At 51.0% G+C, this 16,985-nt stretch overlaps 1 protein-coding gene across 1 annotated transcript in view; it reads left to right on the forward strand.

The window, feature by feature from the left end:
• Nucleotides 1–4: 4 nt before the first annotated feature.
• The window catches only part of CNNM1 (cyclin and CBS domain divalent metal cation transport mediator 1), a gene marked incomplete at its 5' end in the record, with an annotated part of 17,678 nt that continues 697 nt past the window's right edge, over nt 5–16,985 (forward strand). The window contains 9 exons of the mRNA XM_008944028.1: nt 5–242; nt 10,242–10,385; nt 10,938–11,078; nt 11,350–11,519; nt 11,715–11,802; nt 12,019–12,078; nt 16,055–16,218; nt 16,450–16,627; nt 16,961–16,976. Coding sequence (XP_008942276.1) covers nt 5–242; nt 10,242–10,385; nt 10,938–11,078; nt 11,350–11,519; nt 11,715–11,802; nt 12,019–12,078; nt 16,055–16,218; nt 16,450–16,627; nt 16,961–16,976 — 1,199 coding nt within the window. The remainder of the gene's footprint in view (nt 243–10,241; nt 10,386–10,937; nt 11,079–11,349; nt 11,520–11,714; nt 11,803–12,018; nt 12,079–16,054; nt 16,219–16,449; nt 16,628–16,960; nt 16,977–16,985) is intronic.

Genomic DNA, 16,985 nt, shown 5'->3' on the forward strand with positions numbered 1-16,985 from the left:
CGACGCCGTGCTCGACTTCGCCACCGTCTCCGAGATCCTCCGCTCCGGCTACACCCGCATCCCTGTCTACGAGGGCGACCGGCGCGACAACATTGTCGACCTGCTCTTCGTCAAGGACCTGGCCTTTGTCGACCCCGATGACTGCACCCCCCTGCAGACTGTCACCCGCTTCTACCGCCGCCCGCTCCACTGTGTCTTCAACGACACACGCCTCGACACGCTGCTTGAGGAGTTCAAGAAGGGTGAGGCCACTGGGCCGCCACCCCCCGGGCTTCCCCCGCACCCCTCTGCACCCCCAGTGATTCCCAGGTTAGCAGTCCCCATGGCCTACCCCACGTGGCCTCCTGGCTGGACCCGGCAGGTACCGGGGGCACTGGGGGGAGTTGGGCTCTGCATGTGCTGCTGTGGCAGTGACCCTGGTGGAACAGCCCCTGTGTGGATCCCTCGAGGGCCTGCATGCTGGTTGTGCTTGTGGTGCTATGGAGACCGTAAGAGCCCGTCGGCCTCAGAGGTTGCTGGGTCAGCAGGTGAGCCTGGTCAGCAGGTGAGCCTGTCCCACAGGTCTAATGTCTCTGCGGGGTCCTGGCTGCATGGGCACGGTGCCTGTCTCACAGCCCTGCCCAGGCAAGGCAGCACAAACCTCTCTCTTCAGTGCACAGGAGTTTCTGGTGAGAGATCGAATCTCGTTACCTGGCTTCCGCATTTTCTGTTTAGCAGTGCAACGCTGGTCTAGAAAGTGTTTCTGTGCAGGTGGTTTAAAAGACTAAAGCCTTAGAAAGAGCTGCACATTTTTTTTGCAGCTGTGACAGTATTCATAATGCAGCAGCTGTCAGCAGCCCTAGAGATGCTGAGAGCTGTATTTCATTAACCATACCTTGAGAAAACACACAGCACGTGTTTTTTTTCCCTCTCTGGGAACTGTGATTTGCAGTGTGTTACTCAGTACGTCACACTGTGGCAAGTGAGTCTTTCAGAAATGGCTGCAGCAGTGACATCCTGCATGATGTAATGCAGAACAGCTTTCAGCTCCTGGGCTGCCTGGGGCTGCTCGGCTGCCAGCAGAACTGATCATGTGAGAAAGGCCAACCTGGTCCATCCCAGATACAGAGAAGGCCTCTCTGTGAGTCATCTCTGTTCTCATTTTTAGAGCTGAGAGGAGCAGAGGACAGGATGTTTCCTGTGCTCCAGGAAAGTGGTTGTCAGATACACACAGGTCAGCATCCTCTTCAGAGGTGCACAACTGTCCCTACACTGCCTCCCAGGATTACAGGGAGAGGAACTCTGTGTGGCACAAGCAAGACTGGAGCCTCCCAACGGCACAAATCAGCAAATTACTGTTTGGTTTTGGTTTGTTTGTTTGTTTGTTTGTTTGTTTTATACTGAGACTGTTAGCAAAAGCGTTAGGATTGCTTTCTGGGTTGAACCTTGATGAGCAGCAGTAGTGCCCCCCTCCTGCCCCATGCCTCTTCTAACATAACTAGTTGTCTCTTCTCTTCCTAATTCCTTATGTGCTTCTAAACTGTGGCTTTCTGCATGATAGTACAGTGTTACTGAAGCTCACCTAAGGTCTCTGCTAGCTCTCCCTTGTCTAGAGAGCTGGATGTTAGCAAAGGTGTCAGATGACTTTGACACAGGTTCTCTTAATCAGCCTCCCCTGCACTTTATCTGATTTACTTTAATGTATACAACTACTTCCCCCTCCAAATTTGTTCTACAGCCTGGTACCCTAGTGATTAATAGACTTATAGAACCAAATTGTGGTTGCTTAGCTCACTGCCCTTTGCCTGCTGTCCTCTGCTCTGCTTAAATAGAGATGTCTTGTGTGTGTCATGCCTTGAGCTGACAGGTGCATTAACAAGCCTTGCTACCTGCCCTGCTCTTTCATGTGCTAGTTCCTTGTCTCATATGGACTTTCAGCTTTGCTCCATTAAACTCTTGGCATTTCACTTTAGGCTCTTCCTCTGTAACATCTCTTTGCCATCCAGGCCTTCTAGGGCATTTTGCTGCAACCCCAACATAGAACTCTCCCTAAAACTTCAGTGCTCCTTGTGTTTTCCAAATTATCTGGCCGAAAAACCTTGCTTTTAGTCTTAGTATCTAACTCAGCGTGGTGGTTAGCAATCTCAGCTCTTCCCTCAAATGCTCTTCTCCCCAGTTGTTGCTGTTCCTGATTAATCTTTCTCCTATTTGTAAGCACTTGGTCACTCCCAGCACCCTGTGTTTGTAGACAGCTACCCCCTAGCCCAACCCTGAATCCCTCCTAAACTCTTTTTTATCCAGTTCCAAACACAGGTTCCTGTGCCAGCTCCTGCACTACAACAAACATTTGCTCCCAGTTGCCTTCAGCCCCATTCACTTGACTATTTAATTTATAAAATAAAGATTTCCCATTTGTAATTAAGAATCTTCATTACTGTCTCCTTTACTGTGTCCATTTGAATTATGATGAAGCATCTTGTTTGATCCAATCAACTCTGCTTTCCAAGGCCAAGTCTTCTGTGACACCTCCACTAATTAGACAGTAGACTGATTGCTTGTTGGTTCAGCAAGTGCCTAATGAAGGCATTCATCACTTTTCACATCCAGGGTTCCCGCAGGAACAAATGCTCCCACTGTGAAGGCCCAGACTCTTTCTAGGAAATTAAAGACCCTGGTAAGGATGGACATTGATAACCACCTCCAGGTCCTTAGGTCCCTGACAAACATTTAGAGAAACCTTGCCAACTTTCTTTTCCTATTCCCATGATTAACTCAAACTGTTCTTGTAGCCTTTATTTCTTTCTGTTATTAGAGTGTTTATACTAAATACCTATCACATTTTATCTCTCTTTCCTGGATACCAATGTGTGCTTCTGATCAGTTTCACTAACAATTAATGTTCTGCCACATCCACTCTACTCATAATGTCATTTTTTTGCATGATGTATCAGTAACACAGTTGCACTGCCAGAACACACAAATATTTGTTCTTTCTTAGTGAAAATGTCAAGGGATGATTAAATACAACACTTTGGGGCTCTTGCTCACACCTCTGGCAGTGCTTTCCCTTTTCTATCTCCTCTCCTACTCACCGATATGACACTATATTATCCTTGTTTACCTGATGCATCTCTTTTGTCTTGTGCTGTCCTAGCTATGAAGATGGTCAGCTTTTTTTCCTCTCTCCCGTCTTTTAAAGCAGATTTTGAAGGGAAGTTTTCCTTCATTGTTTTCTAGGTATTCTCACACCTAACCTCATTTCAGCTTATTTCCATTAAGACACATTGATGTTTGCCTTGAGTTTAATTCATAGATGAGTCACAAATCCCCTATCCCCTGGGAGAACCCTGTGTAGATGGGATTACCTTCCATGGGCCTGGGGAAGGGCACTTATGTAGCATCAGCTTGCCAAAACATTCAAATTGTATGAAAATAACAGCATACACTTCAGTAGCACCTAGGGAGCTAATGGCCCAGTGTGGTTAGAGCAGCTGTGAGCTCCTGGTTGACAAAGCCTGGCCCCTGCCCCATCACAGCAGAACTGCTCAAATCCTTCACATCTGCTCCTTCACAAACCTGCTGCTGCTGGCATTGCTCAGTGTCTCCTTTGGCACTAGTTCCTGAAGAAAGATTGTTAAATTAGGCACTCATGGGAACTGGGAAAAACCCAGAGAAGGCTTCAAATGACAGTGTTGAGGGGAGGAAGGTTGAGGGCTGGCCTGTGAGAGGATAGCTTGGACTTCAACCCACAGCCTGAAAGAGGAGGGCAGCTGCAAAAACTGTAATGAAAACCAACGTTACAGCAGCATGAAACAAGTCCGTCTGAAGGAATAAAATACTTGTGCTAGAAGATAGTTTTGACTTCATTTTCTCATCAAAAGTCAGTGGATTGAACTCAGAAATAATGATGTCTGGACACCAAATTTGCCATCTTTTCAGACAAGCTGGACACGGTCATAGAGGGGAAAAAAAATCTCTTGAAGGCTCATGTAGGTGTTATGCCATGCTTTGTGCTTGCAATAACATGCACACTAGAAGCCGTGCATAGCTGTGCAGCATTTACATAGAAGTGCTAAGTGGAGGACACTACACATAAATGTGTCCCTTCTTACCTAGAGATAAGAAAATATGTATCAGTACTTCACCACCTGAAGCCTGAAAGAAGCTCAAACTAATGAAGGTGTGAAGAAATTTTGGGACAGTTTCTTGGTGATTTTTATTAGGACATCTGAATACCTGGCTTTATTCCAGGCTCCCAGAATGAAATACCCAATACACTCAAGAAATAACTGCACCATGTTTAGCAAGCTAGACCAATGCAGTGGGGCATGAGGTCCCAGTAGGATAAACTTCACCTTGGGACTGTGAAGCTAGGAAAAAAGGTTTATACTTTCATTCAGTATGAAGTGCTTTGGGTGATGCGGTCTGTTTCTCCTCTATCCCTAGAAGATAACCAAAGCAATGCATGCTGAAGCATGTTGCAGCATGTTCTATGATATAAATCCTCAGAGGGAGCTCTTCTGTGAGGTCCACCACCTTGTTCTGTAGTGCTTTTGACAAGTCATAGTCTTATCCCATTCCTCAAGTCATTTATGGATTTGGTTCACTGATTTCCTGGAGGAGTCTATCTAGAGCAGTGGCAACTTTCAGCAATTGATTTTCCTGTGTCAGAGGAACAGTAGAATTTACTCTTCATTCTTTTTCCTGCAGCAGGGCAGAGGCTGAAGTGCAACTCAAATTAGCCTTCTGTGGTTTGGCATCTTTTAAGAGTTACTAAAAGTAAATTCTCCAAAACCGAACTTCCTGGTCCAGCAGGGAAAACAGCCTGCATGCTGAGGACAGCTCTGCCCTGGGATCTGTCTTTGCTTTTCAAAATACTCTGCAGCCTCTTCTACAAATTGAATATACCTAGAGAAGGTGCTTACACTTGCCAGGGACTGGGGTCACTACCACTTCAGGTGCTTTTCTTCCTGTCCTGTGCATTGGAAATCGCTGCAAACACAAAACATGGCTGGAAATTTGAACCAGCCTTTGAGAAATTTCTGCAAGTGTGATAGCTGCTACCTTGGGCACCCTGACGGGCTGAAGCAGTGACCTCCCTATCCAATTGTATGGATTAAGGAGTTTCTGGTTGTTACCCAGGAACTACCTTGTACACAGCCCATGAAAGTCATTTGCCTGGCTGAGAGTGGGTGAGGTGCTGATACACAAAAGATGGTTTCAGTGACTCATGCCATGACTCTGCCTGAAGCATTACTTTGCTTTCCCCCCAAAACTGTACTAAATCTCACTGTATGAACCCTGGGCTGTTTCATCCTGCACTAGCAAGCCCAGAAGCAGGCCCGCTTCAGAGCAGTGTTAAGCAAAGCACAAGGGGAACCATGTTTTTGGGGGAGAGGGCACTCAGCCAACCATCTCCCTCTTGGGAGCTGCCAAAGACACCTTCAGACTGAGCTGGGGGAAAGAAGAAAGTGGTCTATGCTACAAACACCAAGGAGAACAGTTGTGTTGGTTTTTAAATGTTTTTTTTCTAGCGTCAGAATGCCTCAGCATCCTTGTAGGCTTTCTTGGGCCCCAAGTAACATGGAAAGGGAACTACCCATTTGTGGGCAGACAGGGTCACACCCAGGAGGTCAGAACCCTGTTGTACAGCAGATGGAAGACTTGATACCGTGTCCTGTTTACTCTCCCCCTTACCCTCCTGACCTGTTTTGTCAATGGTAATACATCAGCTATTCCAAGTATTTAATCTTCTCCCCAGTTTTCCTTATGATTAGGAAAAGCACCAAAGCTGAGTATGAGAAAGGCTTTTGTATTCTGCTAGAGACAGATGTCAGCAGATGAAGTTCTCATCTCTGAGGAAGGTCTGTATTAGATTAGGATTTACAATTTTCCCTTCACATAGCTACGGTTCCCCACGGAGCAGCCCTCCTGGTTATTTCCCCCCATGTAGGTGCAGATGTGCATTGCCTCTGGGTGCAGCTCCTCAGGCGTGTGGTTTCACCCCTGGTGCAGTGTCACAGTGACACCAGAGCGCACACACACACACACATTTCCAGTTCGAGAGGTTCCAATCAAGCGTCTCACTTCAGATGCAGGTCTGCAAGAGGGCATGGAGATGCTGGCAGCCCCTGGCCTAGAGAGGAGCTCTGATAAAAAGCACACAGAAAACAGATTTCAGTAACATCATGGTTGTTTCATGAATCAACCTTATTTACCAATCACTCTTTTTTTTTTTTTTCCTTCCATTTTGTAACTGTAAATGGTTCATGGCTTATGTCTGTACCTTTGATCTCCTAGTAACAGCTTTAGATCTTACCATAAAATTGATGAAAATAAATTTCATGCTCAGAATGCTCATCCCGTGGAATGAGAGACAAGGCTAAAGCATCTTTAACATTCCTCTGGCAGAGCATCTACATTAAAAAAAGATAAGGAAGTAGTCTGGGCTGTAGTTCCAGCCAACAGCACTTTCTTTCCCACAAGTAAAGGCTTTTCCATGTGTTCAGATCCTGTTCTCCCATCGGGGAGGATGCTTTGAGGTGGATCTATGAACCCAACATCATTTAGGTACCTATGAAAAAAAAGGAGGCTCCTAAAAATGAGCATAAAAGCTTTAGATATCTGTTCAGATGCTTGCTCCATCCGAAAGCTTTCAGCTGTTTATATTAGCTCTGTAATTTAGCGTTTTGAGGCATTAACTTTCCACTGAAGCTGTTGTTTGTAAAAAGCAGATTTCATGTAGCTCATAAAGAGTTTAGTACAGTTGTATCCCGTGCTGAGCAGACACTTAATCACCTACGGACTTCCTGTGCAAGAGTGGTCCTGCAGAGGCCGGTGGAGCTATTCACACAGCTAAAGTTAATTGCCCATTTGTTCTAGCATTTGCCAGACTGAGGCTTTGATTCTCAAATATTTCACTGTGCTTTCCTGCAACAGTGATAGCCCTGTAAAATTCACATGTGACAGCTTGCTAGCAGGGAATCAGCTCTCCCCTATAATTCATTTCATTTGAGCTATCAAGCAACAGCTACAATAGCAAGGTTTTTGGAATCGGTTTTACAGATTTTAAGGATGGTTTAGATCAAGTTTTGGGGTTTAAGTGATTTATATCTATTGTACTCTCACTGAGTCAGACCTGCAAGGTAATTGCTAGAGAGGACCGTGTGACCCCTCTGATGTCCCTGGATCTGTGCATGTGTCACCCTCCCTAGAATGTTACTTATACCTCATAAAATAGCCCAGCTTCTGCCGTCATACCTGCTCCAAAAGCCACTGCTTTTCCTCTGTGTAAGTATAGCAGCTCCTAAGGCCAGAGCTGAGCTTGGCAGCATCCCCAGCCCACAATAGAACAAGCCACAACCAGACAGCCAAGGTACCCACAAACCCCCACCACCCCTCTCCCAAATTTATAGGGTTTGTTAAGTGGTGGGAGGAGATCCAGGACCCAGCGGGGCTGGGGGACAGGACTTTGCAAACGATCTCATGTCCCTCAGCTGGGAAGTCAGGGCAAGCCAGCCCTGTCCCGACAAGGGACCACCTGGGAGCAGCAGTCACGTGCACCCAGCTCTGCAAGGGGTTGGAATGGATTTTGGGGTGTTTTGTGATTAGCTGGATGGGCAGGGGCTAGGATCAGCTCACTCGGTGTGGGCCAGGAGCAATCACATGAGTTGCAAGAGTTTTCCATCGCTGGGTACCTGCCCCATCTTTAACATGGGTGTTAGCCTGAGAACTTAAACCTGGAGGTTTATAGTGTGGATACAAGTGTTTATTTTCTGTGAAAATAAAGAACTCTTGAGCACTCTAACAGCCCTCCTGGCTCTGCCCCCAGTGCAGTGAAACTGTGGGTCTCCTTCCAGAATAACGGTGCTGGGTTATTTCTACGTAATCTCATTTGCCGCTGCGTGAACGTGGAGCTGGAATCGCTTTCCTCTGAGGCTGCTCGAGAGTAAATTACAGTGTTGATGTAGGTGTTTGGCCAAAAAAAGAATTGCCTCCATTAGTCTCTGACTGCCTTTAAGTAGCACCTAAGCTTTTAGTAAGGGCTTGGTGGTTTTGGGTTGCATGTAAATGTTATTAACAACAAGCTTTCAGCCAAAAGAAATAACTTCTCCCCTCTCCTTGCTCACCCGAGGACTTGTAGGAGACCAGATGGCCCCAGTGTTTGGGAGTGAGGTTTGGCAAAGGAGAGGTTTTCAAAAGTTGGACTTCGCTAAGATGAAACGTAGCTGTTGCTGCTGTCTTGCTGCCAACTCTGCTGCTTTTTTCTTTTCAAGTCTCAAATCGCGTTGCTTTTTTACCCACTGAACAGACAAGATGCTCAAACCCATGTACAAAAAAAGTGAAATAGCCGGATCCAAAGAACATGCTGAATTTTCAGTGCCTTGGGGCTATTGATTTGGTTTTTTAAAATGCATCTCAGTGCTACTTGCTGCAATGTTATGTTCTTATTTCTAATTCTGTAGGCGTGGGAGGCAGTGAGCCGCTCTCTGAAGTTTTGCAATAAAAGCTTGATATGAGGAGGAGGGAATTTATGCTGTGGAAAATGCCCAGGCTTTGCTGTGAAAAAAAGTATAGGGCTGATCTTCAGCTGAGAAATATCATTTGCTCATCTCAGATCCAGGGCAGGGTTATTTGAAGGTCGCGTGGTTCACAGCAAGATGTGTTTGGTGCTGGGCTCCCCTGAATGCACCCCTCCGTGTCCCTCTACAGGGACAAACCAGAAGGCATCAGTGGGCAAGGAGGGAGCTGTGCAGCAGGCAGGAGCCCACCCTCTCTGCATCTTTTTATATAAACACTGTTCACATGCCCACCAGAGCAGCAGGAGAGTTTGCCAGGGAGGGTTCATGGGAGAAGCAGATGCAGAGGCAGCTGCACAGTAGAAGGGACCCGCCCCACTTTAAGGTGACCACTGCTGTTCAAGGACTTCAGCTCTGGGCCTGTAGGGAAAATAGGTGTTTACAGGTTTCTGGAGATCCCCACAGTACAATTGGGTTTGTGCTTACATTGCGACAGGAGACCCCAGGGATGCAGAACAGACGGAGGGGAAGTTGTTCGCAGTGGGAATGATGAAGGATGTTTTTAACATTTTAAGTGAAACTAGAAGTTCAGAATCTGTGTGTGCTGCTGAGCAGTTTAAGAGCCACAAGGGCCAGTAAGAAGACCAGTGCTGTTCGTTGGCAGCTCCAAGAATATACTGGAGCTAGAAACCCAGAATTTGTTTGTGGCTTGGAAGTTGGGTTCTGGTCAACCTGCTGAGCAGGAGCATAAATCAGAGCAGACAATAAAGGAAGGGAAAAGTTGAAGAAGTCAAAACAGCTTACAGAGGGCTGGATGTGTGAAAACAAATAGTGCTGTTTCAAGTATGCCAAAAGCAAGAAGCCTGAGAATGTGTCAGCAGAGCTGCCAGCTTACTGGGGCAAGTGAGGATGCTGAAACTGTGGCTGAGAAACACTGTGACTTCCAAGCAGGAGTCACCATCATTGTAGCTGAAGTCCTGGTCCCTAGTCTGCTTGTTTAAGGTATCGAAGAGGAGATGCTGTCAGGGGCAGGGTTTGGAGAAGATGTTCATGTGTAAGACAATGGCTTGAAAAGTAATTCAGCCTCTGTGTCCAGATGGATCACCCAATAATTCTGCTGGAGCTAGGCTGAAAGCTGCAAACAAACATACACATTTCTTCATTAAAAGCAGCTGCTGTTCCAAAGAGCTAGAGGCTTTGCCCATATTTTAAGAAAAGCTTTAGGATCGGGACAGACATTGATGGATAGAAAGATGTGGGGGAGCTGTTCCTGGCAATTTGATAGGAAAGATAATTAACAACAGAATGAGAAAACACCAGGAAGATAAGGGAAACCAGTAGAGCCCAAGGACACGCTCACATTGCTCTGCTAGAATTTTCTTGTGCCAATGAAGCTGAGGGTAGGCAAGAAGCAGCTGGTATAATGTACACTTCATTCCTGCACAGGAGGCTGTCAAAGAGCTAAATGGAGTGACTTGAAGTAGACTGCCTGGGTAAGGAAAGCAAATGGCCCCAAAAAAAGACCCAGACAGAGTCCTGTGACACTTAGAAATCAGCCTGGGCAGTGGCAGCCCTGTGAGGCTGGCTGTGTGTCCAGCCCTTCTCCTGGGGTGGGTTTGGATGATGGTGGTTGCTTCTGAGGTTTGGCTGTGATCTGTGCCTGTCCACCTGCCAGCCCGCCGTGCTGGGGACCCCTTTCACCAGGGGTGGGGGTCTCACTGCCGCTCTGCTCTTGCCCCACAGGAAAGTCCCACCTGGCCATCGTGCAGCGGGTGAACAATGAAGGGGAAGGAGACCCATTCTACGAGGTGATGGGCATTGTCACCCTGGAGGATGTCATTGAGGAGATCATCAAATCCGAGATCCTGGATGAGACAGATCTGTACAGTTAGTGTCCCAGAGCAGCTACTGCAGTTGCAGGAGCCAGGGTGGGAGCCCTCACAGACAGACAGACATGTGGGTAGGAAAAAGACCAGAGCAAATCATGGTACTTCCCCAGAGCAGTTCAAAGTCATGGTGGGAAAAACAAGAATGACAGATAGATGCTGGTCTGATATCAGGGAGTCGTGGATTCTTGAGATAAGAGAAGCACCAGCATCAGCGGCCAGTGGTTGGGCAGGGCCTAATCCTGGGACAAGTGTGTTGGGAATGAAGTGCCATTAGGTGGTTCCCAAGCTTCTTTCCAGCTCTGGGTGATGCATCCAGCCAGGGCCACCCAGGACTTGTTTCCGAGAAAGAAACCTGTTTCATCATCCTTCCTCCCCAGGGAGCTGCTCCCCGGGCTGTGACGCATGGCACATTTTGTGTGCCTTGCTGCTCACCAGAAGGTGCAGCAAGACGTGCCCAGCTCTCTATGTGTGCATGTGGTATGGGGCCCTGCAGCTGCAGTGGCTTTGTGGCTGCTGCAGGTGGGTGACTGCTCTGCTCTCTGCCCTGCAGCGGACAACCGGAAGAAAGAGCGAGTGCCCCACCGGGGACGCAAGCCCCAGGACTTCTCCATCTTCAGGCTCTCGGATAGCGAGATGAAGGTGAAGATCTCCCCACAGCTCCTCTTGGCTACGCATCGGTTCATGGCAACAGGTACCCTGGTCTATGTGAAAGCCCCACGTCTCCCTGCAGCAGTGCCAGCCCTGCAGGGCATCCCCAAGCTGTTCCTAGGTCGGGTTCCCCCTTTAGTGAGAGGTTTCCACCTGCCTGGACCCCCACTCTGGGCCTCCTGCTGCCCATGGAGGGTCTGTTTGGCTGCCCTCTGTGCAGCAGGGTGCTGAGGCTGAGGCCATGCAGCTCAGCGAACGAGGGGTTCCTCGCTGCCCCACCTTCACTGAGAGAGTGTGTGTTGCCTCCCCTCTAGAAGTGGAACCTTTCAAGTCCCCCTACCTCTCTGAGAAGATCTTGCTGCGGCTCCTGAAACACCCCAATGTCATCCAGGAGCTCAAGTATGATCGAAAGAACAAGAAGGCTGTGGAGCATTACCTCTACCAGCGCAACCGTCCTGTCGACTACTTCGTCCTCATCCTGCAGGTGCCTGGGGCAGTGGCGAGTGGAGGGTGGCAGGGGGTGGCCTGTCTCTCCTTGCCACCTTTCTCTGGGCTACTTCTGTCAGTGGAGATGTCTGTTTTCTCATATGAGACAGACAGAGTCCTTGCAGCACAGGGTGGGTCGGTGGCCAGGAGTGCAGGTTGCTTGTCTTCTGAGTGGGTTTTCTTCTCCCTCCAGGGGAAAGTGGAGGTGGAGGTTGGCAAGGAAGGGCTGCGGTTTGAGAACGGGGCATTCACCTACTACGGTGTCCCCGCCATTATGGCTGGTGTCTCCCCCGGTCATTGGAGTTTCGCCATTATGGCTGTTGTCTCCTCAGGTAATGGCATTGTATGCTCCCTCTGGCCCTGCCTTTGCTTCTGCAGCCTCTATGGGGCTAAGACAGCTGGTGGCCAGGAGAAGGAGTTGGCCGAGGGGTGGGGTGGCCCTGCTGTGGGGTTCAGGGCAGGCAGGAGCCCTTCCTGTGTGATCCCTACACCTCCAGCTGTTGTTTCAGATAACGACGTGCGGAAAGCGGGCAGCCTGGCTGGATCCTCTTTTCTATGTAAGTATTTTGGGACAGGCTGGGGCTTAAAACTTCTCCCTTAAGGCACTAGCTGGCTGGAGGTTTGCAGCCTGTGGTGAGCAGCTCTCTGCTGAGATCAGCTGCTTTAAAAGAAATGGTGATAAAACAACGTGATGAGGGACTGATGCAGGAGAGTACCCCCAGAGGGAATTTCAGGTCCTTTTGAGGTTTCAGCCATGCATTGGATCCCTGCGGGTGGATCCCAGCACAGCTGGCACTGCCTATGGCCAACAGCATGCCCAGGTGGATGGGAGCCCTGAGACTTCTGGCATGGTGCATCTGGGTCTCAGTATAACATCTCTGGACCCTTTTGCATTCCCAAGGCTCAGAACATAAGCTGACGTTCCCATGCCAGGGGAACAGGAATTGCTTGAGGGTTGCAGAGATGGGTCAGTTTAACTAAGAGCTGTTCACACATGGTGCATGTGTGGGAAATTAGCAGCATTAAAAGTAGATGCCCCAGTCCTAGTAAATTCCCTGCCTGCAGTGCTGATAGGTTGATGAGCAGATCCCCTGCTTGCAGGAGTTAAGAAGGAGCTCTGATCAGGTGAGGCTGGGACCATTGCCACCCCCACTCTTTCTTTATGAATTACCCCTGCAAACGTTTAATGCCTGGTGGCTTGGGAGCAGGCAGAGGTGCTGCCCACCCACAGTCCAGCACACCAGCACATCCCTCACCCCAAACCTCAGCTGCTGCAGTGACAATGGTAAGCCAAGGATGCTCTGGGTGCCTAACGGTAACAAGAACCTCCTAAGTTTGGCCTTTAGGGAGGTGTAGGGAGGGATGTCATGAAGAGAAGAGTGAGAGGCCCTTGGGACCTTCCTGCAGCTCTAGGGTTCACCTATTTCTTGCTCCCTGCTTTGTTTCCATTTGAAAGGCTGGCCCGTGGACTGCTGGATTAACACCGGTGCACACATGCCTGCTCCCCTGTGCATCCACAGCATGCTTGGTTTGGACAGAGGGGACAAATAAAGCATCTGGTTTCCCCTGTGAAGTCGCTGCACGGCCCAGTGCCTCCCTTGCCCTTGGTGACTGTCCTCAGGGCCCCACCAGAGCTCAGGCAGCGGGTGCTGCCTGCAGGCCACAGGATAGGGTGTGAGCTACCAGGCAGAGGTCACAGGGCAACTCTCTTGTCAGGCTGGCGTCCTCCTCGAGGCAAAGCCCAGCAGAAATGAGCATGAGTAGTGCATCACAGCAGAGAATTCAGACGTTAACCCTTGAGCTTGTAACAGTTTGTTATTAATTAACAGGTGTCATGCAACGTTTTATGGCCAGGCAATCTTTGGCACTGGTGGCCGGGCTACCAGGCAGAGGTCACAGGGCAACTCTCTTGTCAGGCTGGCGTCCTCCTCGAGGCAAAGCCCAGCAGAAATGAGCATGAGTAGTGCATCACAGCAGAGAATTCAGACGTTAACCCTTGAGCTTGTAACAGTTTGTTATTAATTAACAGGTGTCATGCAACGTTTTATGGCCAGGCAATCTTTGGCACTGGTGGCCGGGGCAGGGCTGTGGCGGCAGAGCCAGCCCATCAGCAGGTCGGGCAGTGAGAGCAGGGAGTGAGCACTGGTGCTTGTCTCCTGTCCTTTGCTCCCACCTGGGTTAGGTTCTTCTGGGCAGTGCTTTGCGCTGGCGACTTTGCTTGGATTTGTATTTGCAGAAGGTTTTGATCCAGGGAAGGACATAGAACAGGATTTACTGGGGGAGAAGCAGGGAGGTTGGAAAGAGGGAGGCTGCAGGGAAAATTTCTTGTGGATTTTGCATTCAAAGCAATTTAAAAACAGGAATCACATAGGCAGAGTCACTGAAGGGAAGGCAGCATGCCCTGGGCAGGAGGGCCAGCAGCTGAGGGAAGCATGGCCAGGGCTGGAGGAGGGGACTGGCAGCCAGTGGGATCAGATCTCCCACAGCTTTTGAGGTGGGCACTGCCAGCAGTGAGAGCAGAGATGAGGCATCAGGAGGTGTTAGCAAGTGCATTGTTTGTGCTGCGTGCTGCTCTATCTGTGCTCCCCTGGAGCCCTGCACCCCTATGGCATGGCCCAGGGATGCTGTGGAGGGCAGCAGGGCAGATCCCTGCAGGCAGAGAGTCACAGGGAAGGGGAATGCCTACCTCTGAAATTGTCACTGCTGCTGTAACCCATGGCAATAAAACATGGAAAGTGAAGGTCCAGTGATCTGTCCTCTCTGTAGCAATGTGGTTCCTGTATGGGGCAGCTCCGTGTGGGTATCTCTTCTTGCATGGCCCCAAGTCTGTTGAGACCCTGGCCCTTGTGGGGAGCTGCAGGCAGCTGGGCACAAATGCCTTTGCTTTGCATCATGCTGAGGGGCTCCTGCCACCCTCTGCCCCGGCACAGCACATTCCTTCTCTGCCACCTGTTTGCATACACAGAGGCTTCCCAGATGCCAAGAACAGTGGCTTGGTTTAGTGTCTGCCCATATCCCAAGTGGCACAAGGTGACCACAAAGTCCCTTCTCCTGGGAGCACCTGGCAAAGGGCTGGGAGTATGGTGCTTTCTGCCCATGCCATGGCTCTAGGGAGATGTGTGGCTGTGCAAACAGGACTGGCAAGAGCTGGGCCTCACGCACCCCTCAGCCTCACCTCCTCTTACCTTGTCATAGAGCAGCCTGTTGGTTTAGAGCATTCAAGTCATTCTGTGTCCCTGGTGATGTCCCTGTCCCCAGGGCTGGTGAGTGCCTTCTCAGAGCAGAAGCAGGAGGGTATAAGAGTGGTGGGAAGGGATGCTGGAGGCAGTGGTGGAAGCCCAGCCCACGGCTGCTGACACGATTCTTTTTCTCATTCTTCTTGGTCTGTCACCCACTCTCACCTCCAACCCTTACCTTCCGCCATCCCCTACTTCCTTCTCTCTCCCTGTCCCTGCAGTGCCCGTCTCAGTGTCCCGTACCTTCGCCTTCAGCAGAGGGGACTCCCTGGCTGGCTCTCCAGGTAACGGGGCATGGCTTTGGGCAGGGGCTTCCACATGTGCCAGTCTCTCTAGCTCCTTGTGCACAGTGCTCCAAGCCCCCTCCACCCTGCATGCCAGGCAGCACCAGGAGAGAAGCACCCACAGCACCCTGCTGTGCTGGGCAGTCCCTTACCGGTTGGAGCACAGGTGGCAGATGGGGGACAGCAGCCCCCATCTTACTGCTGCAGCCTCCCCAGTAAGATGCAGACCCCAAGAAAAATGCGATGGGGACAAGTGGGAGCCGTGGATGGCTTGGGTGTGCAGTTCTGTAATTTCCTGCATTCGATGCTTGGGTTTTCTTGCTGCTTTCTGCTTGTGACCGTGGTTGTCGGCAGCCCTGCATGCACACCGCTCTGCTTTGCTTGCTTTCTGGCAATCTGGGTTAACAGAATGGTGTTTCAGTAGCAGAGCAAAGTAGCAAGATGCTGACGTCACCTGTGCAAGGAACAAGCTGCCTTTGCTCCCTAATAATCCCTGGCCAGACAAAATCCATCATGCTGCGTGTCAGAGGCCATCAGTCAACGTGAGTGCTGGGCCAGCTTACCGTGGCAGCCTCTGCTCCTGCTCTGCTGGAGTCGGGGTGGACAGGAGCGTGCCCTTGAGGCAGGTTAAGTAAAGCCCGTTGGCTGCCAGCTGCAACCAGGAGAATTTGTGCCAAATGCCACGCAGAAGGCCCGCTTTAGCAGGCGGGCTGCCCGTCAGGCAGTGTGACAGGCAGGCGGCAGGCCTCACCTCCGCTGCCAGCACCAGTCAGATGTCTGCCCACGCGGTCCCTTTGGCTTGCACGGGGCTGGCGTGGCACAGAGCCTCTGCTGACAGCGTGCACGGGGGAAGACCCTGCTGCAGGGCTCCGCAGGGCCCCTGCCAGCACCGGGGTGTGTGTGTGGGGCACGGCTGCTAGGGGTGACTGGCCCACCGTGACCCTGCGCTGGAACCAGGGCCCCAGGTGGCACCACGAGTGAGAGGGAGTGTTTGCCTTTGCTGTCCCCCCCAGTGAACAGGTCACCGTCGCGGTGCAGCGGGCTCAACCGCTCCGACTCCCCCAGCCGGGAGCAGAACGACTATGGGGGCAGCACCACGCAGCTCCACAGCAGCAGCAACAACATCTACACACCCGACTACTCCGTGCACATCCTCTGCGATGTGCAGTTTGTCAAGGTACCGCTGGGCTGGCAGGGCCTGTCCCATCCCGGCCGACCCCTGCCCAGACACCCTCTCGGTGACCTCTGCCCCAGGAGCCTGGTGGGTGCTCAGTGGATGCTGGGGAGTCTCACTCTCCTGCTCTCTGGGGGTTTGGTGCCACCAAGTCTGTGGAAGGTCCCGAGTCTGTGGAAGGTCCTGGTGGGGCTCGGTGCCCACTGAGCTGGACACACACGTCTGTGTCCCCAGGTCACTCGGCAGCAGTACCACAATGCCCTGGTGGCCAGCCGCATGGACAGCTCGCCCCAGTCCCCTGACATGGAGGCCTTCGACAGGGAGTCCACCAAGACCTCAACCACACAGGGAACCCCACAGACGCCCAAGGAGGACCCCACCACCCTCCTGAACGAGAGAAACAGTGTCATGTGTGAGTCATCCAGCAGCATCCCTTCCCTACCGCAGACCAGCCCTGTGTGTCCCTGGGGGGCCATGCTGGGACCTGCTGGCATAACAGACATGCCACTGCTGGGACACAGTTGCCGGTGGACCGGGGCACACGGGTGTTGGCGTGGATGCTGTTCTGTGCCTGCACGTGCACAGAGGTGCAAGCGTGCAGGCATGGAAATCCTTGTCACCATGCGCTCCTGTTCCCCGGGGTCCCTGGCACTGGGACCCGCGGCCAGGCTGGCCTCCTGCTGAGTACTGCCCCAGGGCACAGCAGCTCCGTGCCCCGTGCCACGCCTGCCCTGTGTCCCTGCAGGCAGCCGCTCACAGGGGACTCGCAC

The sequence above is a fragment of the Merops nubicus genome, unplaced genomic scaffold, assembly GCF_000691845.1.
Source record: "Merops nubicus isolate BGI_N331 unplaced genomic scaffold, ASM69184v1 scaffold31977, whole genome shotgun sequence".
Lineage (NCBI taxonomy): Eukaryota > Metazoa > Chordata > Aves > Coraciiformes > Meropidae > Merops > Merops nubicus.